Raw genomic sequence first — 20,428 nt, 5'->3', positions numbered from 1 at the left:
AAAAAAAAAAAACTACAAAAAGAAAAAATAAATTAAAAAATGTTAGTAACCTGTTGCACCCAGGTAAAAAAAAAAAATTTAATATTTGAATTGCAGTGATAGAACCTGGCAGATGTTTTTAATCCTGTATTGTGTTTGTTTTTTTTTGGTTTGTACTTTTATCAAGTACAAACCAATTTTATGTAATCAACATAAAATCCGATCTTATTGTATATTTACAAAGTGAGATTTTTTATTTGTTCTTTTACAAAGTAATAGAACACAATCATCACCAATGTGACCATTCCAATGTCAAAAAAAACAACAAAAAACATTGGTCCTGGAATTATAAATCTATGATTTACCACTGAATGAGGCAGTAGTTTGGTCAAGTTTGAGCAGGAATTCATAAGATGTGGTGAAGCACCACACTTCAGCACAAACATTTCTCCCTTTTTTAAACTCTGAGGCCACATGGCTCTACCTTATCCTAGTGCCAAAAAAATTATACCCATTGAACACATTTGGGAAAAGGAAGGACCCTTTAAAACATCCAGAGACCACTTCCACCACAAGTTCGACTGGAATCTGTGGAACATGTTTCTGCATCTCTTTGAGCCACTTGACTTTCTACTGCTTTTTTTCCATGAAGCTCTATAAAAAGGCACAAAGAGGTGATGGAAGGCACGTCTGCCAAATCCAGAAGTAACACAATCAGAGGAGAACTCCAAAGGGCAGAAACCCTCTGCAGACCCTATCTTTGCAGACATAAAGCTTGTAAAAATAAATAATTCATGTGAAATGCAAGTGGCTCAGGTGAGCTCAGTCTGTTTGGTCTGAGGCAGCAGCAGAGCCACCAGACCTCCGGTCAGCAGCAGAGCAGAGACCAGCAGCACCGGCACGGCACAGTTAGTGTCCACCAACTTCCCAAACACTATGTTACCCATGATCGCTGCCACTCGACCCATGCCCGTGAAGAACCCGAGAGCAGTGGACCTGAAATTAACAAAGACATTTCAGAACGTGTGCTTTTATTTCACTATTTGGCAACATTTTTATATGATCATTTTGCTAAATTACATTAAATATAAGGGCATTTAACTTGTCAATGCCTACTTTGTGTTTGTACCATTGCTGCCTGCAATGTTTTGTCCAATTTTTAACACAATGCAAAATATTAAACGTGAAACAAAGAGGAAATTGGTGTTTGTTTTCTATATTCAGGCTCAAAAATGGACAATAAAGGAACATATTAGATTTCATTATCTCTAAAATGAAGTAGGACCAACTAGAAGTATCAGACATGTGCATAACTTGTATGAAAGAATGCGTCAGAGGCAGGTTTATTTGACTTCTAGATGCCTGAGGAGGTGAAAATGTGCAGCATTATACACAAGAATCTGCATCAATGTGAGACCTTTGATTCATATTGAGATCCTCCGACAGATCTCTCGATAACTAAACCCCAAAAACTTATCCTTGACTGTTATTTACCAAAATCCCCAGTATAATATTCAGGGGTCTAATAATAAAATGGTCAACACACAACTTTCTATGTACAAGTTGAAACTGATTTAAAAACTAAACAAAAAAGTATTTCATCATCCACCATCTTTAAAAAGTAAGACAGAGGACATTTATGCTGCTTTCATGAACCTTATTGCCTAAAATGCCTTTGGCCATAGGCTGAGTTACATCTGTAGTTGTTTATAAAAATGGGAGAAGCAGGATCAGGAAGTAAGGACCGAGCGTTTCAAGGTGATTCAGGGACCAAAATGTGAAGTGCTCGTGCTTAAGTGCTTATTTTGCTGCACCTAAATGTCTCATTGTCCTAGTTTTATTGCACCAAGATGTGTAAGGAAAAGAAGTAAACAGGACATTGCCTATTTCTTTATTTTTTCTTTTTTTAAATCAAGGTTCAGAATTACCGTAGTTGTGTCGGATACAGCTCTGTTCCCACCACGTCCAGGGCGTTCCAGGTGATCACAGACACGCAGCTGAAGACGCACGAGAGGATCAGGCTCTGGGTTTTGGTCTGGACCATGTAAATGAGGAAGACACTCAGACTGGACACCACGAGACTGCCAGCTGGAGAACAGGACAAGGAGGAAGGAAGGAGGGGAAGAGATTTTAGGATTCATGACGTGGTCGTGTGACTGCACAGTTTGTGCTCTGCACCGTTTCTGATGCAACTTCATTGACCCGATGGACTTTGACCATTGATCAGGGAAAAGTTTTTACTTTGATCTGATCTGAAATTGTCAGAGCTGATCTCTGTGGAGAAGTTTAAATCGATTCTGAGGTACATGCTGTTTTCTGACTGCAGATGTTTCCCCATACTTTTATTCAGCTACATTCTAAATGTGAATAGCCATATTAATTAAATATATAAACATCTGAGCACAGGAGGATTCTTAAGACGACGCTGATCAATGCAAAACTTTTCAAACTTTCATACACAGAGCTCCATGTAGAAGCACAGGTGTTGAACTCACACAGCAGCGACTTTCCTCCCAACCTGTCCATCATCAGGATGGTGAAGATGTTGCCCGGCAGGTTTGACACAGCAATGGCAAAGCCCTCTTTGTACACTGTCGCAACAGATACAGGAAGGAAATGAATGTTCATCGTCTAAACACACATTTCACATACTGACACTTTCACTCCTTTAAAAACTTTGTGGAAGCTTACCTGCCGTCTTGACAGGATAACAGCTATTGTTGTGAAGTGAATATGGCAGGGACACGTTGCCACAAGGCGAACCACCATTCTCAATTCTCGAAAACAGCTCAGGGAACCACATCCAGAGCCCATAGTAACTGCAAAAACATACATTAAAAGACAGTACTTGTTTTATTATCAAAATAAATCACTACACACACTGCTAAGTCCCCATGTAGGCAGATCTCTCAATCCTGCTCCTGTTCAGCCTGTCATCAAAGCTCCACAAAAGCCTGATAACAACACACTCATTTGAATCAGGTGTGTGGGAGCAGGGAAACATCGAAAACATGCACAGGACAGTGGACCATGAAGACCACGAGGTCCAGGATTAAGAAACACCGAGATACAGGATGATGAGGGATTTCTCACCCGAAGGAGATGCAGTAGAAGATGATGAGCAGTGCGATGCTCCTGGTTTTGAGGGAATCATGAAACATTTGTTTGATGGGAACCAAACCCTGAAAAAACAGAAACATTATTTAAAATGACAGAGAAATAAAAAGGATTACCGGTAATTGAAATGATTCATCATCCTAAATGAATGAAATACCAGTGTCATAAAAGATATAACCAATGATGTTTTTGGCCTCTCCTTGGACACTTTAAGTGCTTCTCAAATGACATGGAGGCAGAAACAGCTGGCTGTAGATGTTTTGCTTGATTACACTTACTTACTATATTGATTTTGTAAAAAAATTGGCTTTATATCATATTCTGTATGTTTTATATTGTTTTCTGTATGTTTTAATAAACCTGTTCAGACTTACAGTATATGGAGACTTTTGCACTTGAGATTGTTTTAATCAGAATTAGTTTTATTCCTGATTGAGTAAGAAAATACATAAATTAAATCATCACAAGCCAAAATGGAAAGAAGAGAGAAGTTGTATAAGAAAATGACACAGTATTCCATTTATGTTTGGAACTGTAAACCTGAGGTAACACAGAGGATCTATACACTCTGCTTAGGAAGTGTATATCTGCATAATATATTTGATAATAATCAAACGAGTAACATCAGCAGGGTAGAAAGTGAGGTTTTTATACCCTTGTGCGACTGTATCACATTACCTTTTTTAAAATACTGGCAAGTTGCTCTCTCCGTGAAGCCCAAACTTTGTCCTCCGTGTCCCTTTTTTGCTTGGAGTTTGTACACAAACCAAATTCCTGCAAAAGTAGAATTGGATTAGAGCCATACATACAGGGTCAGTAAACTTAAAGTGGAGGACACCTACATGCAAGGGAAGTTTGAGGTGAACTTTGTACAACAAATGATGACAACAAATCCATTCAGGCATTTAGTAACTTACCGGGAAGGATTTTCCTTTCCCCCTCATGTTCAGCTCAAACATCAGTCTGAAAACACGGATCGCTTCTTTCTCTCGATCTGCCTGAAAAAACACAAGGCAAAACATCAAAGACACATCAGGACAGAGATGATCCTTCAGACAAATACAGTGGACTGGCCTTTTCTGAGTACCTCCATGAGGAACTTGGGGCTTTCAGGCATGAGCAGCCTAAAGAGGAGTGCTGAGGTCAGACCAGGAAGAGAGCAGAGAGCCACAAACACTCTCCAGCTCTGGAAGTCCAGTGTTCCCAGAGAGAAATGGGCCCAGGTTCTGGGAATCACCAGCCACGCTAATCCTGCAGAGGAAAAACGCACAGTTATCCTCTTATTGTGATTGTGCCGAACAAGAAAGTTGTTGCTCTCATCCTAAATTCCCCCCAAAAAGAAAAAAATCAGTCCTTTACGATTAATTTCACTGTATGAGTTATAAGAATGAAGAATTATATTACACTACAAGAAAAACGGATATTATTGGATCTCCTTCTCTGCCGTTTCTATAAAATCAAATGGTTAACAGTAAAACTAATTCAAAGACAAAAATAGGGATGCTTTTTTATCTTAAATGCATAGTTTAGTGTATTTGAGTATTTGCTTGGAAGGAAAACAATCCATGATAAGAAGCTCAAACAGTGTTGGTGATAAAGATGATTAAAAGGTATTGATCCATTCAATCAGCCAATCAGATTTGTTAAACTCAGGTTAGAATGGTGCTAAATTGTGACTAGTCAGGACAGTAAACTAACATCAGAACATGATCTGCTGATGCACTGATGCTTCATAACTTTCTTCAGGTGCAAACTTCAACGTGTCAAACATTTAAACTCTAAACAGGATACCAGTAATACGAGTTGGACAGAACGTCTGTTTGTCTTCACACTCTAAACTAAATATTTAAACGTGTGAAAAGTTTCAGCAGCATCAAAGGAATAGAGCACTTGTGCATAGAACATGCACCTTGAATGAAATGAGCTTTTTCCCACCTGCAGCCAGGATGTTTCCTGCCATCCAGAAAGTGGCCAGAGCGCTGATCATTGTTCCTCTCCGCCGTCGGGGCATGAACTCTGAGAAGTATGAGAAGACAACAGGGATGGAACCACCAACCCTATAGTCGTGAAAATGGAAAAAAAAAACATTTTCCATTGATATCCAATCAGCTTTGATTCCCTAACACCATGAATAGGCCTTTAACAGCCCATCTGCTTATTTCACTGGATGTGTTTAGTACAAGTGCCCTTTAGCTACATCATTAAGTCACAGATAATTAATGAGCAACTCTTGTGATAATCTATTAATCATTGCAAACACAGCATTGTCCATTTTCAGCTTCTGAATTGTGACATTTTGCTGCCTGCTGAGCTTCATCATGTATGATCATAATAAGTGTATACATCAGCAAAATAGACTTTTAAAGAGTTGTTATTGTTTGAAAATACAATGCAAGACACGTCCTCACCCAATGCCACTGATGAACCGAAGCAGTAAGAGGAGCCAGAACCAAGGAGCCAGGCTGGACAAAACTCCAAAGACCCCGTTTACTGTTAGGGACACGACTAAGACTCTGCGACGCCCCCTCTGGTCGGCCAAGTATCCCCACACGTAGCCACCGACCATCATTCCTAGTAAAGGAGAATAAGGATTATTAAAGTGCGTCAAGGCCGTGCTGCTTTGTGTTTGAAATACAGTGGTTTGTTGTGTTTAAGTATTGTGATTAAATAGTAATATTTACTCAAATATTCATTGTTTTCTGACGCTCAAGTACTCAAGACACCAAAAATACACATTGCACAATACAACTAACAGAAGAGCTCAGAGCAGCTGAATTTGACTAACTACTTTATGTGAACTTTATCATGGACATAAAGTGTTTAAAAGTATTATCAATCAGTTGTTTGCCAAGTTCATATTGAAGCGCAAATTAACTTACTTGCCGAACCTGTTCTTTTAATTTTCTCTTTGTTTATTTTACAAGTAGTTTGAATTAAAATGCAGATTATGAAAAACACGTAGAACACCTAGTTATTATCTTGATGTTGCACTGGCCTTCTACCTCGTTTAAACACAACTTTGCCCGCATTTAGTTCAATGGAGACAAGATCTGAAGGGAGTTTTCTGGGTTTTCCGTTACTGTTTTCCTCAGCTCAAGTATAACGACAGGTTTAATAAATGACGTGTGACGCACCGAGGAAAATGCTAGCAGTCAGCAGGCCCATGTCTGAAGAGCTCAGCAGCAGATCGCAGCGCGCTGTTGGCAGGAGAAAAGACACGCAGAGGATCTCCACGGCATCGCTGGCGTTGGCCCAGCCACAAATTACCAGCAGCAGCCAATGAAACAATCCAAAACCTAAGAAGGGAAAAAACAGAAGAGCAAATATCCTCAAGGTTTGTGTAAAATCAACAGTGTACCTGTCTATAACCGACACGTCACATTTACCTGCAGTTAGATTGTTTAACAGCTGTACGTGTGAAAACACAAGCTTAAACGTAACGCAGTAAAAACTTGTCTTCTATGAATCTTTGTTTTCAAGTGTTGAATGCTCCCTCGACTCCAACAGTACAGCATGTACAATTTTGACATTTCATTTTGTTGAGCATTTTTAAAAGCACGAAACAACAAAAGACAGCATTATGTGTAACATTACCCGTTTCCGCCATGGCTTCCTCATACGATAATCTTCTCGGTGCACTCCCACCGGCTTCATGGTCGTTATTTGATGAGCTCCTGTCAAAAATGACTTCACCTATGCAGCAGCAGAACATACAGAGTCACAGGTCAGGTAAAATACAAATTATACACATAACAATTTAACCCTAGGACTGTAATCAACCAAAGAAACTCTTGGTCTACTGTTGCGGGCAGGTGCGCCTGCAGTTATAGAAGGAATCAACGATTATTAGACTAAAACATTGAAATATGCCAATTCTGATATGTTCATTTTTATCGGACAGAGCAACCTTAGCTTACAGTATTTAAATGATATGCCATGTTTGTAGTAGAGCTGTGAAAAGCCATTCCACTTTTCTTTTCTTTTTTTTACCGTCATCTACTTTTGAAAAATGCCGCCACACTGCTGATGTCTTTGACATGGATGCGACAGGAGGACTGACTGTAGCCTCAAATGAAAAGCTCAAAATTCACGTCAAATTAATGGCAACGATACTCTGTCTGTCTCTCGTAAGCCACGGAACGACACCAACCATGGATGGATTATGACAACAACACAGTGGGTTGGACTAAACCAAAATAGTGGAAAACAAGGGGTGTGTTCTCTGAAGACCTGTGAAACACAGGTGCTCTAAAACACCCCCATTAGCACTTGGTACTTTCCTCCTAAGAGATAGAACTTGTTAACTAATTAATCGACCAGTCGACTTGGACTTTACAGCCCTATATAACCCAAATCTGAATAAGTTAACAAATAGAAAACTGAGGCAGACTCCGCTTGGGGAAATACATTATTTTAGTGTGTGGACACTCAGAGCTGTATGACACTTTATCTCTTGTGGAAACGTCTGCAGAGAAGAAACCGTCATCTTGTGTGGTTTCACAACACCTGACAGACATGACAAATCGCAGTCGGTGTGAACACAGCATGTCACACATTGGAACTTTATTCATTTATAATATTGTATCCATGACTTTGCAGGCCATATGAAATGTGTTGTCCTTTTTTTTCGTCCAGTTTTATGTTTATTGTGTTGTGTTTTTTATGTCTAGTTTTTAATGTTTTTGTCTACATGTTTGCTGTGATGGAACCAAAGACGAATTTTCACTTTGTGGACAATAAAGTTTTCGTATTCGTGTTCGTAATCCTATGTCCAGTCTATTCAAATGGCGGCCTGTGGACCACATGCGGCACTTAGCCAACTTCACAGTGGCCCAGTCTGTGGTTCCACCAGAAACACTGAGAAAAGACTAGAGAAACACTTGTTACTGTCCCTCAAAGATCCCTACATACACTCCTAGCTTTGATAGTTTTTCTGTCTTCTAGTTTTTGTATTCTGTTAAAGGCACTGTGGGTCGTATGTGACATATGTTTAACTTATTTCAAAGAGAAACAAATGCTAATATCGTGCACCTGAGATGACAAAGGTGTTTAAAATAGTTACAGCTAATGCTGTGCACTTTATACGACGCACCTTGAATTGTAAATTTTAAATGCACTTCTTAAATGTATCCTCACCTGCTGCTTACTGGCTGCAGGAAATGTCTGCCCAGCTAAATTTCTTGGTTTGAAAATGCAGCCCAACTGAGTCCTCCCTTAACAACATATGGCTAAAATGTCAATTACAAAGTGACACATTTTTTTATTAAACATATTCTAATAGCTTTCAGCTGACAGTTTTACAAAAAGTTTTAATCCCTGTGTGAGGCCCATGTGCAGCACCTCCACGACCCATCAGCAGACCGTTGCCCTCACTTTGGAAAACACTGATATAAAGTCTATATTGGCACCGCTTTTACCTTCATCTGAGTCCAGCTCGTTCGGATCCAGGTGTTCTCCGGTGAGGAGAAGCGGCCGACGCAACTCCACATCTCCGCTACGCATGTGACGAGACATCCCCCCAAAAGTTTGTCTAATAACATGGACACTGCGCTGCTGCGTGTCGTTTAGCTAGCTTCATCAGAACCACAGTGACAGTCCTGGTCCTCCTTTCCGCTTCCACCACCTCGTCTGTCCCATGACTGTCCGCCGGCTAGCTAACACCGTGTGAGGCTAACCTGACAAAAAGAAGGAGGATCAGGAAGTAAGGAGACAGCGGTGGGCTGGTGTGTGTGTGTCTCTCTGTGTGTGTGTGTCTCTCTGTGTGTGTGTGTCTCTCAGTGTGTGTGTGTGTACGCCCCGGGCCTCTGGTTTACAGCCTGTATTCCTGATTTTCAGTCAACCTATCTTTGCGTGAACGGCTCATCCAGTCAGAGCAGCGGCAGTGATTCGGCCTCAGCGCTTCGCTCTGCCCGTCTGTGTGCGTGTGAGAGCGGCGAGCGCCTGACGTTACCTCCCCTTGTGTTATTGAAAAAAAGATTGAAGATGGCGTCCAGCTCGGAGCGCAGTCCTCCTCCGTTCCCCGACTCCGAGGACCAAGATGTGCTGGACTCGGAAGAAGTTGGAGGCCGAGAAAGTGATGAAGACGACGGGGTGGACCTCTTCATGAGCGCGGTATGTCTGGATGTTGACCTCATTTGGACTGTAACTGCTTATTCACACGGTAGTTACGTGCTAACGTCCAACCGTCAAAGCTAACGAGGCACTTTGAGCAAGTTTTGGGTTAAGTTCACGAAGGTTTTTCCCAAGAGCTGAAATGTCAGTGGTTCTGAAAAGCAAACGCTGCACTTTTATTGTTATATTTGCTATTGTTTTATACCAATTATAAAATGGAACGCATAATGTTTAGCGAGACGTGTTTTTGAGCTGTCATCGTTGGACCAGGGCTTTGATGTCAGTGGTAACCACAGTGAATACTTTAACTGAAGTTTGCCTTTAAACTAATTATATCGCATTATTTGTTAGAAAACAGCGCTGTTAGAGAGATCAGCTTGACTTGGTCAACATTTTCCTATTTTTACCACATAGAAAACGCCTTGTGAAATATTATTACACGCAACTATCGTTGTTGCTCTACATCACAACAGTATGAAAGCTAAAGTCTGACCAGTTTCTGGCATTTTGTTCTATGTGGTTATTCTATGAGATCATGAGGAAATCACATCAGGTGACAGGCAATATGTAATCTGACAGTTGTTTATTTTGACCAGATTAATCAGCAGACACGATTTTTTTTAAATAATCGGCATCGGATTTAATTCTTAAAGTAACAGCAGGACATCTGTGCAATTTTGGAGTCACCCGAAGCTCTGGGAACTCATGATGGTAATTTCAGAGTAATTCTGACATTAATGTAATATTGGTGACAGCTCCTCCATACAGCATCCACTTATGTATCTGTAAAACTGTGAGGATTTCCTGCCCTTTTCTTCTTGCTTTACATTGAAATGTTTCAGGAGTTTTGAGGATGACACCTTGGACTTAAGTGTTATAATGTCTGTTTTTTTTCACCATGCTCTAAAAAAATGATTTTCATCATGATTTATACTAAATTAATCCTTATATTCTGACCTACCAACGTAGTTTTCTGCAGAAAAATCTGCAGACCTCAGCATTTTGGTGTGCAGATCAGAGCATGCATATAATGGGGTAGATGAAGCAACAGGTTCGTCCTCAAAATCTGCAGTTCGATTGTGAAAGTCGATCACTGTTGTGTTTTTACTATTTTATGTTAATGACTTAAATTTATTTATGTTAATGAGTTAAAATGCTTTTTTTTTATTAGATTGAAAAATAAGTGGTTTAGGCAGCTATCCTCCGATCATGTGAGTCAGCTGTGGTCACATGGTCAGAACCCGGATGTTTTACCAGTCAAGGTTCACAGGAAAGATTGGAAAGTTGCTGCCTTTTGATTTTTTTTTTTCGGGAGAACTGGATTCACTGCAGGAAAACACGAGTCAGCATTTGTGGACTTTACATGAAACAGAGCCTGGAGCTGAAGTAATGGAAATTGACCAGATGTTTAAGTGCATTCGGAGTGGTCTCACATTTAAAGAGCCATGTTAATGATTTACCTTATTTTCATAGTGGTCTTAAATCATACTATAGTAGATCATTTGATAAAACTTGTTTTATTGCCTGTATGCAGGCAACAGCCATATCCTGAGGCATTATGTTTGTTTTTTGTTTTTTGTTTTAATGGAACACAATTTAAAAAGAGTACCTCTATACATCTGGTCAAAACAGAATGTTTTTCTGGTAACACTTGCACTACTGGCCAGTTTTTACTACTCTAACTTAGGAGCAGAGGAAGAGATTGAGATTATATTTCCTGCAACATGACTGGTTGATTGTTTTATAAAACCACGAAGAGAGAGTTCTGGTCTAGCGATGCCATATCTCAAATATCCGTTTACTTTGAATCATTTAACGTCATCTCTGGCAAGTGCATCCAAAGGTTCACCTAATCCAATGTTGTCTTCACTCAGGCTGCAGAAATAAAACGTTTTCAGTTTCTGAAATAGTTTTCAAAAAGTTTAACAGAAATTGAGCTGTGCAGAGATATTTTTTTTCATCTAGTTGGGAGATCAACCTGAGTACAAAGCCCTATTTGTCAGGCCTTTGGTGGTGATTTACCTGATTTACAGTAAAAACTGCTTTCCTCAGCCAATGACTAAAGCTGTTATGAAGAAACGTTACACATCAGTGGTTCCAGTTATTCAAACTTGATGATCCTGGTTTTTTTTTTTTTTCGTTTATTGTAATTGAAAAGTGAAATGTTTTGGTCTGTTAGACAAAACACTGAAAGGTGTCACTTTCAGGTTGGGGGAAATTGAGATGACCTTTTCATTTTTGCTTTGCCCAACAAACTTTAAGTTCACTGTCAATCTTTCCCCTTATCTCCAGAGCGAACCTCCAGTGACTGAAATGGACACTACCCTGCCATCGGCCACTCAACCAATCGACGTTTTAATGAGTCCTTCCCTTGACATCATGAGCGATCCATTAATCGAGCCGTTCAGCAGCCCGATGGAAAACAAGTCAGCTGGTGAAGTTGTCAGTGAACCCTCGGATGATTTTGTTGACCTAACAAACAACGTAACCGAGCCCGCCGCAGACGCAGTTACAACTGAAGCGAACGATTCAGCTGTAATCTCATCTGATGATTTCTTTGACATACTGGGAAGTGAAACTGAGGCGCTGCGGGAGGAAGTGGCAGTAGTGGATGACAATGCTGACGCAGCAGCAGCAGCGGGTAAAAGTGAAGTGACAGGAAGTGTCACAGATCCACCTGGCACTGGAAAACAGGAAGTAAAAGAAACGTCCACTGCGGCAGTTGTCAACATCAGTGGTGATTCATCAGCCAGTGACACACAGCAGCCATCTGGCATTGATAAAATTGTTGACCCTCTGGTTGACCTCCTTAGTGATGCTCCTCCCTCTGCTGATGCCAAAAAACCCAGCAGGGCAGCAATGGATTTGTTTGAGGATGAGGGGAGCGACTTGTTTGCAGAACCACGGCAGACCAAATCCGCCAAGCAGCTACAGAAAAGCCTCTTCGGTGAGCCAGACGAGGATCTGTTCGGCGAGCCGCTGGGCGCCACGACAAAGAAGAGCATCGTTAAAGAGCAGAAGGACAAATCTGTCACAATCAAAGCTGCTGCTGTCGTCAACAATGCAGGGCCACTGCAAGACCCTGCCGATCTCTTCAGTGAAGAAGCCACAGTCACCACAGCGCCCACCAAGAGCAACACCAGCACTGTCCAATCTAAGACCAACGGAGTGCACTCTGAAGAGGAGGCGGACATCTTTGCTGGTGGGTTCACTGCTTTTTTTTATTCTTTCGTTGCAAAGGCTTCTTTTTTTGTCTTCACATTTTTGACTTGAAGGAGCACAGGTGTGAATAATGAAAGTAATTACTTGGATGCAGAGCTATAATTAAAGGCATCAGTGACAGCTGGGTCATTCCTGCTGTAACAAGTCAAATGTCCTTTTATGAGAATCTCGTGTCCGAATGGGGCGTTCATGTAAAAAGTGTGATGGACACATTCAAAGGTAATAAGTCAGGTCAAGGTTTTGTGTGTCTTCCTTTCCATTTTTATCTCTTTGTTGTCTGTGGAGTCGTTTTTCACCTCTCTGGTTTCCCCATCTTGGTCTGAGTGTTGTCTCTATGGTGATCTAATGTCACTTAATAGTTTGTTTTTGTTTTGTTTTTTAGTTGCTTTGCGTCTCTGTAGTATATTTTGTGACCACTTTTGTGAGTATTGTGTGTCTATTTACACCACTAAAATTCAGCACAGGTGTGTCCAATTTGACTTGATTGTCTTTGATGCAGTGAGTCCATTGGAGTGCACGTGTATTAACTTCATTTAAACAGACGTGATTTAGAAAGTCTGCTTTAACATAGCATCAGCTGTGAATCCATATCCGCAAAGACTCAGGCCAAGAGGTCTAAGGAAATGCCTGCAGAGCTCTGAGACAGGAATGTGTTTTTCTGCTGCATCGAAGGTTCCTGATTCTGTTTAATACTGGGTTACAAAAAAAAAAAAAATATTAAGTTGTCTGTCTTTTCAACTGAATTAGGACCATTTTGCACCGCTGAATCAAAAAAATGACATTTTTCTCAATGGGGTCAGGTTTTTATGCAAATTAGATTTTGAAAAAGCAGATCGTCTGACTAAATTGATTAAATCTTTGTGACGTTATCAGTTGATTCTCGTTAATATTTCTCATCCAAAAAAGGTTTTATGAGAAAAAAAATGTTTTCTCACAGATTCCTGTTTGGAACATTGGTGAATTCAGCGCAGATGTAGCAGAATACGTCAGGCTTATTTTTGCAAGATCTTCTAGTCAAAGCCATATCATTCACTTGTAATATATAAAACAATTAGTCATAAGTTGGCACATGCAAAATCTTCAGAATGTGTTTATTGCAAGAACTATAAAAGAATTTTGCATCAAATGACGTGAAAAACCCATACATGTAAACAAAAACGTTAAAAAACAAATGTGTAGCTTCAGAAAGTTGACCTAATTGAGCAAAACCAATGTGATTTTTGGATTCAGCACATCAACATTTTCCTAAATCATCTAAAAAAAATAAACAACTTGAACAATAAATTTGGTGTTGACCAGTGTAATCTTTGAGATCTCCGGTATCCTTCGTCACTTTAAACAGTAGAAGTTTGGAACAGTCAGGACATGACCTAGAGCTCTTTAACTCACCCTAACATAGCAATAAAATGGAGACGAGCCTTGTTAATATACGACTCAAGAAGCTGAGCTCCAGACTTCCTGTGTTGAGATGGAGAAACTTCCTTCATTGTTGAGTTGCTCTTTAGGCAAAGTTTTAAGTTTACTGTCCTGGGGGTGGGGGAAAATGTCACCGTCAACTGTTTATATAAAGTACTAAGTTTTTCTCTTGACAGTGTGTAAGTGTCTCGCATGTTATTAAATGCAACTGCAATGAGATCAAGATGTGTAAGCTTTCTCTGAAGGTTGTTTTCTTGTCTTTTGTTGATTATTAAAGCTCACACAAAAAGATAGCTTTAAGACAATGCCAGGGCAGCGTGGGATGTTACCGTAACTGAGTCTTCACACTGTTTCCTGACAGCACTGAATGACCCACATCTGGTTACTTTCTTCACTTTCTTTTCCTCTCCAGCAGAAGCCACAGTGGAGCTTTCACTTGACAGTCCCCGCAACGAGAGGAAGAAGGAGGAGGCGGCTGCCAAAGCGTCTGCCTCTGCCCCCTCACTGTCTGTAGCTGCCAGCCTGGCCAAGACACAGACTGCTGCCCTTGAGGAGGTATTGACAAGATATCTAGTAACAGAGTGAGATTCCCAGTGTGACTGTAACAACTGTTGGTGCTCAAACAATTGGCTGCTCTCTCTATAGAACAACTGTTTTCCCTTTTTAAAGTTCTCTGAAATGCCAGTATTTTTTTTCACAGAACAAACAAATATCTCCCACTAAACCCTCTGTTCAATATTTGTTTCAGCTGGAAGAAGAAGAAGAGGAGGATGAAGAGGAACAGGAAGACAAATTTGACATTTTTGTCTCTGTCAAAGACCCTGAAAAAATAGGTGATCATTTAGTCACGCTTTAGAAAATAACTGGTTTATTTAATTAATTGCAATTAAGACACGGATAACAGGTTCACTATAGTCCTTGAGTTTGTTATTTCAAAACTGAGACGAGTGATTAATCATAATTGTCATCTTCTTTTTCAGGTGATGGGATGACTGCTTACATGGCCTACAAAGTATCCACACAGGTGAACACACTTTCACTTGATATACCTACTCGAAGCAAATGAGTACATTTACTGTATGTATTATGGATTACGTCAGAATTTCATAATGTTAATTTGCCGCACTTAAAGTGGAGATTTAGAGGGTTTTCAGTCTTTCTTAATTTGGTGACTCCTGTGGTCAGTGGTGGTAATGGCAAATGTAGTTTGATACTAAAAGCCAGTGAATTCTATTGGCAGCCAAACAAACTGTGCTTTTAATAAATAATGATGAATAATTTTACCTATATTTAAACACAATTCTTCAAGATTGCCACTTTTAAGACTGTTATATACAATATAATATGATAAAATAAAGCCTTTAAAGTGACTTGAACTTCTTTTTCAGACCACGCTCGCCACGTTCCGCAACAAAACGTTCACAGTGAGACGCCGCTTCAGCGACTTCCTCGGCCTCTATGAGAAACTGTGTGAAAAACATGGACCAAATGGATTCATCGTGCCTCCACCACCAGAGAAAAACCTCCTCGGTAAACTTACTTACTCATTTGAGAAGAAGATCTTTTGTCAGAGTAAACGTAATCCCCATCGTCACATGTGAAAATGGCTGCCGTCTTGCATAGGTATGACGAAGATGAAGGTGGGAAAAGAAGATTCCTCGTCCACAGACTTTGTTGAGAGAAGAAGAGGCGCTCTGGAGAGGTAAGAGAAAAACAAATCCTCAAACAAAGGTGGTGTTATCACGTTGCTAAAAATGAATTTTCCCATTTCAACAGGTATCTCCAGAGGATAGTCAATCATCCTTCACTTCTCCAAGATCCAGATGTCAGAGAGTTTTTGGAGAGAGAAGAAGTAAGCGCACATGAGATTACTCATTGAGAGCTGTATTATTCCTCTACTCTACAGTTTTTCGCAGTTCTTGTGTGTCGTACAGTTGCAGTCTTCACTTTATCACAGCTGTTTTTTGTGTCTCTTTGTGTCTGCAGCTGCCCAGAGCAGTGGGCACTCAGGCTCTGAGCGGTGCTGGCTTCCTTAAAATGATTAACAAAGCAACAGACGCTGTCAGTAAAATGACCATCAAGATGAATGAGTCAGATGTGGTGAGTTCACACACAAACACACAAACGCCTGCTATTTGCAATCATTTCTGTTCTTGAGAAACTCCTAAGCAACAGATTTGGTAATGACACACCTTTTTAAAGATGGTGTTTATTTTTAAAGCATTTAAACACATGTTTATGATCTGTTAAATTGGAGTGGATAAACTGGCAAACATTGTCTGGTTCACTGACTCATGCGCATGGTGAAAAACTCTTATTTGGTGCGTGAAGTAGTAGAGCTGTGAGTGTGAGCTCCACTTAATCTGAGTTTTAAGGGTCACGTGACACAGAATCACAGTGACTGGATCTGATGAAAAATCAGCATTCTTCTGAATAAGCTGATAATGCTATTCCTTTGACTTATTTGAATATTTCACCTGGTAGGAAATGTCTTAAAAGTTCAGTACCCGCAACTCTAAGGATAAGCAGTTTAAACAATGAATGGATGGATCTAAATGCGTAGCAGCCTCTTGGTGCTGTAGATGTGTTATCAGTTTGTTTGTTTTCTGCAGTGGTTTGAGGAGAAACTACAGGAGGTGGAGTCGTCTGACCAACAGTTCAGGAAGCTCCACGCTCTGGTGGAATCCCTGGTCGTCCACAGGAAAGGTTTGTTCCATCTAAATAGAAATCAGAAGTCCAGCCCTGATGTTTCATATTAAAGCAACTTTAAAATAAAGTGCTTGTTTTTATATAAATCAAAGCTGACTCATCACTAATCCCTCACTCGTCCCTCCAGAACTGTCTGTGAACACGGCCAGTTTCGCCAAGAGCACAGCTATGCTGGGCAGCGCGGAGGACAACACCGCTCTGTCCCGAGCTCTGTCCCAGCTGGCAGAGCTGGAGGACAAGATGGAGCAGCTACACCAGGATCAGGCTACAAATGACACCTTCAACTTTTCCGAGCTTATAGCAGACTACATCCGCCTGCTCGGCTCCGTGAGGGTACTGAGACACTTTTTCCAAAAAATAAAATGAAATCCTACCTGCAGCTGGAATCGGCGACAATCCCGATGTAAACGATCCTGTGTGTGTTTGTGACCTGCAGGGGTCGTTCGATCACCGCATGAAGGCGTGGCAGCGTTGGCAGGACGCTCAGACCATGCTGCAGAAGAAGAGGGAGACCGAGGCCAAACTCCTGTGGGCGAACAAGCCGGACAAGCTGCAGCTGGCTAAAGAGGAGATCGCTGAGGTAGTTACAATAAACAGGCCAGAACCAACATGTTGAAACGGATGAGATAATAGTTGAGAAGGGAAAGAGCTGTAACAACACATTCCTGTAAATAGTTATGATCTTAAATACAGTGCAGATCCTGAAGGAGTGATGCCGAGAGTCTTGTTTGTATAAATCCATTGAAATGAGAATAATGAATTGATATTGTGGCACAAAATGTCCTCCATACAAATAAAGCTCTCCTGTCTTTGAACAGTGGGAGGCCAAAGTGACACAGTATGAACGGGACTTTGAAAGAGTTTCTGCCACTGTGCGCAAGGAAGTCCTTCGCTTTGAGGTAAAACAAATGTCTGGATGACATTTAAAGTGGTTGTCATTAGTGATTAACTTTTTCCTTTTCTTTATTTAAACCTCTTACAGAAAGAGAAGGCCAAGAATTTCAAAAAACGAATAATCACATACTTGGAGTCTCAACTTCAGTCTCAACAACAGGTGAGTTTTTCTAAATCTGAGGCAAAGGGAATTTGATTAATCACATATTTATCATGTTTAAACTGTTTACTGTTAAGTCAATATTAACAATGTAACACCAAAGTGATTTTATGAACTCATCTTTTAGATTTATTTGATAATTTCAAGTCAAAAAAGTGAGATTTGTACCTGAAAATAACATGGCCTACTTCAGTAATGTTAATGCAATAGCATTTTAGTTTATTAAAAAGTGGGAAAAAACATTAAGGTCTTCCCTCAATTAGTTGTGAATAAAGCTCAGTGTTCTACTCATTTTCTGTCGATATAAAAATGGAACCTGACACTGTTCACTCTTTTGTTTTCCTCCAGCTGATAAAATACTGGGAGGCTTTCCTGCCAGAAGCAAAAGCGATCGCCTAATGGTCGAGCACCAGCCTTTTTTTTGGATGCCACAGCCGGCCGCCTTTTTCTTATACACTTTACCTCTTTTGCCTTTAAACCAAGGAAAACGTGTGCATTGTAAAGGGAGATACAATCAACCAGTTTTTTTTTTTTTCTTCAAATCACCTTTAACTTCATAGCTCTGTATTCTATTGTAGTAATAATTGTATATTTTCATTTAACCTTTCACAAATATTTTCTTATGAGATTAAAAGTTTGCATATACAAAGTTATGGGATGTATGAAAGAGGAGATAAATTCTAGATTAATTATTCCACCGATTTCTTTTCGCGAGAGAAGGGAAACAAAGCGAGTCGGTTGTTCTCAGGATTTTCTCCCTCATGTGATCCTGTGATCTCCTTCACATCAGCAGAGGTTAATCGTTTACAGCGCGGCTGCTCTATCATCACATATATCTGGGGACCCGAGATGACGGAAGTAGCCAAGAATCTTCAGTTTTTTTTCTCTTTCTTAATGGTTTAAAGGGATAAATTACAGATTTTAAAAAAAAAGATAATTATTAGCACTTCCACCAGGTGGATAAAGAACATTTCTTTGAAAAATAAAACACAGTTTATGTGGTGGGGACTGGGTGGAGGGTGAGGAAGCATTAGATTAGTAAGAGGTGGTTGAAGGGTTGCGTTGTACCATAGGTGAAGCTTTCAGGGTTCATGTTTTTCAATTTGATTCATAATAATTGTGCTGAATTTGCTCTTTAAACTACACGTGTGTGTGCCTTTTTCTAAAAAAAAAAAAAGCCTAAAAGGTGTTTTTGTCTGCAGATGCCAAATTAAATCTGCTTTGGGAGAAGTGGTACAGTTCTTTCCACAACAGCCATAAAGCATACTGGTGTTTTTCACAGTTAAGTCACTTTACTACAGATTAACATTTTTTTTTTTTTGCTTCACTACCTGCCAATTAATCTGCAGAGACTTGAAAACATGTAATCCCCCCACTAGCTGAAGCTGCTTCATGGGTGTGTGTGAATAATATACTCCAGGCAGTGACGAATAACTTGGTCTGAGAAGTTAATGATTCTAAGATAATGTCTGGACGGTAGGGTGTGAATTAGAAATGTGGTTTGTTGCCATCATGACCGAGGACAGCAGAGCAGGGCTGCTGAGCTCCTAAACTAAAGTAAGACGTGTCCAGTGTAGCTTGTGTTGGTTAGATTTTCAGTAAAAACAAGATCCTGATGGAGAATTCACAATCTCCTAGAGTGACAATGTTATCAGCTTTGGTCCAAAAAGGTACCCTGAAGCAGGCTGTTTTACAGACTACACTACACATCCAAACGGCTTTCTTGGAAAAAAGTTACTGCATTTGGTTGGAAACTCTGGCTGTACATACATTTGTTAACAAAAAGAATCCACAGGGTACCTTTTTAATTTCCAAGATGAAACCGAAAATAAAGAAGTGAATCTGCACTTGAGTAAGTGGCACCAGCAAAACGTCTTTTTTTTTATTGATTTATGATCAATATAGATTCATTATTTCACCAATTAAAAATACAATGGAAAAAAAAATCCTGTAAAATCCTCTGAACACAAATTACTTAGTTCACACTATGTCACAGTGGACCTAATAATGCTTCCCTGCTGGTTTACAAGTGGATTTACTGGATTTATGTCAAACTTGCATCAGTCGTGCGATTACAGCTTTAATTTCACATTTCCACACTTGCACTAAAGCCGTGCAGCCATGATGCCACACACACACACAACGTTTTAAGACACCAATAAACTTGCAGACATTTCTTTGCACCCGTTATTCATTGATTGTTAAATGGATTTTTGTTCTTACCTGTCGCCAAATTACACGTGGCTGTTCCTTTTTACTCTTTATGTCGTCACTTGTCAACGTGCAGAGCAATGTCCACGGCGTGTACTGTCATAGGAAAATCTTTTAAAAAACGAATCAATAAAAGTTGCACTATTTACACTTGGAGATTTCGTGAAGAAATTCAGAAGTCGGTGTCTTTAATTTTTTTCTATTTCTCCTCTTAAAGCAATAGGAAAAAAACATCTGGAGCAGCTGAACCTGTCATGTGACAAAGTTTAATAAATCTTGTCTCTAAAACCATTAATGTTACAGTAAAATACACCAGTGTGTCGCTGGTCTGATGTCAACCTCTGCACCAACAGAATCTGATTCTGCAGAGTAGTAGCCTTTGTAATGATGTGCAGTTTGTTCCACTGCACACCCTGTTCCATTATATATAAATAAATAAAAAAAACTATACATCCTGTAATACCAAGCAGTGGTAGACAAGAGACACGTGACAGTTGGAGCTTTATCTCTTGATGGCAGTCTGGGCAAAGCACAGGACAGCAACTAACAGTCTGTTCACTTTTAAATGACAAAAAAACAACATGGTTATGCAACAGTTTCAGTCAATGA

The 20,428-nt window shown here is 40.0% G+C and overlaps 2 protein-coding genes across 3 annotated transcripts; one reads left to right on the top strand and one right to left on the bottom strand.

The window, feature by feature from the left end:
* Positions 1 to 791: 791 nt before the first annotated feature.
* Positions 792 to 8,610, bottom strand: sv2 (synaptic vesicle glycoprotein 2; the record flags this gene model as incomplete). Its single annotated transcript, XM_083893735.1, has 12 exons — positions 792 to 975; positions 1,908 to 2,067; positions 2,475 to 2,570; positions 2,671 to 2,798; positions 3,073 to 3,161; positions 4,014 to 4,094; positions 4,184 to 4,347; positions 5,032 to 5,153; positions 5,505 to 5,667; positions 6,231 to 6,392; positions 6,691 to 6,789; positions 8,514 to 8,610. The coding sequence occupies 12 exons, from the start codon at positions 8,608 to 8,610 to the stop codon at positions 792 to 794; spliced, it is 1,545 nt and encodes a 514-aa protein (XP_083749861.1).
* Positions 8,611 to 9,073: 463 nt separating this feature from the next.
* Positions 9,074 to 18,591, top strand: snx1a (sorting nexin 1a). Of its 2 annotated transcripts, none has more exons than XM_083894188.1 (15): positions 9,074 to 9,207; positions 11,500 to 12,409; positions 14,261 to 14,400; positions 14,594 to 14,678; positions 14,826 to 14,869; positions 15,234 to 15,375; positions 15,469 to 15,547; positions 15,622 to 15,697; positions 15,832 to 15,945; positions 16,458 to 16,551; positions 16,682 to 16,887; positions 16,991 to 17,134; positions 17,373 to 17,453; positions 17,537 to 17,608; positions 17,957 to 18,591. In XM_083894188.1, the coding sequence occupies exons 1-15, from the start codon at positions 9,079 to 9,081 to the stop codon at positions 18,005 to 18,007; spliced, it is 2,367 nt and encodes a 788-aa protein (XP_083750314.1). In that variant the 5' UTR covers positions 9,074 to 9,078; the 3' UTR covers positions 18,008 to 18,591. The 2 variants fall into 2 exon arrangements, with proteins under 2 accessions (XP_083750314.1, XP_083750313.1); XM_083894187.1 differs by having other exon boundaries at positions 14,258 to 14,400.
* Positions 18,592 to 20,428: the final 1,837 nt, after the last annotated feature.

This window comes from Microchirus variegatus, assembly GCF_963457635.1.
Source record: "Microchirus variegatus genome assembly, chromosome: 8".
Taxonomy (NCBI): Eukaryota; Metazoa; Chordata; class Actinopteri; order Pleuronectiformes; family Soleidae; genus Microchirus; species Microchirus variegatus.
This window is presented reverse-complemented; position numbering and strand designations above follow the sequence as displayed.

Coding starts and splice junctions, on each gene's coding strand:
- snx1a (XM_083894187.1), top strand. CDS start 9,079: ATGGCGTCCAGCTCGGAGCGCAGTCCTCCTCCGTTCCCCGACTCCGAG. Junction 9,208..11,499: donor TGGACCTCTTCATGAGCGCG/GTATGTCTGGAT, acceptor CCTTATCTCCAG/AGCGAACCTCCAGTGACTGA. Junction 12,410..14,257: donor GGAGGCGGACATCTTTGCTG/GTGGGTTCACTG, acceptor TTTCCTCTCCAG/CAGAAGCCACAGTGGAGCTT.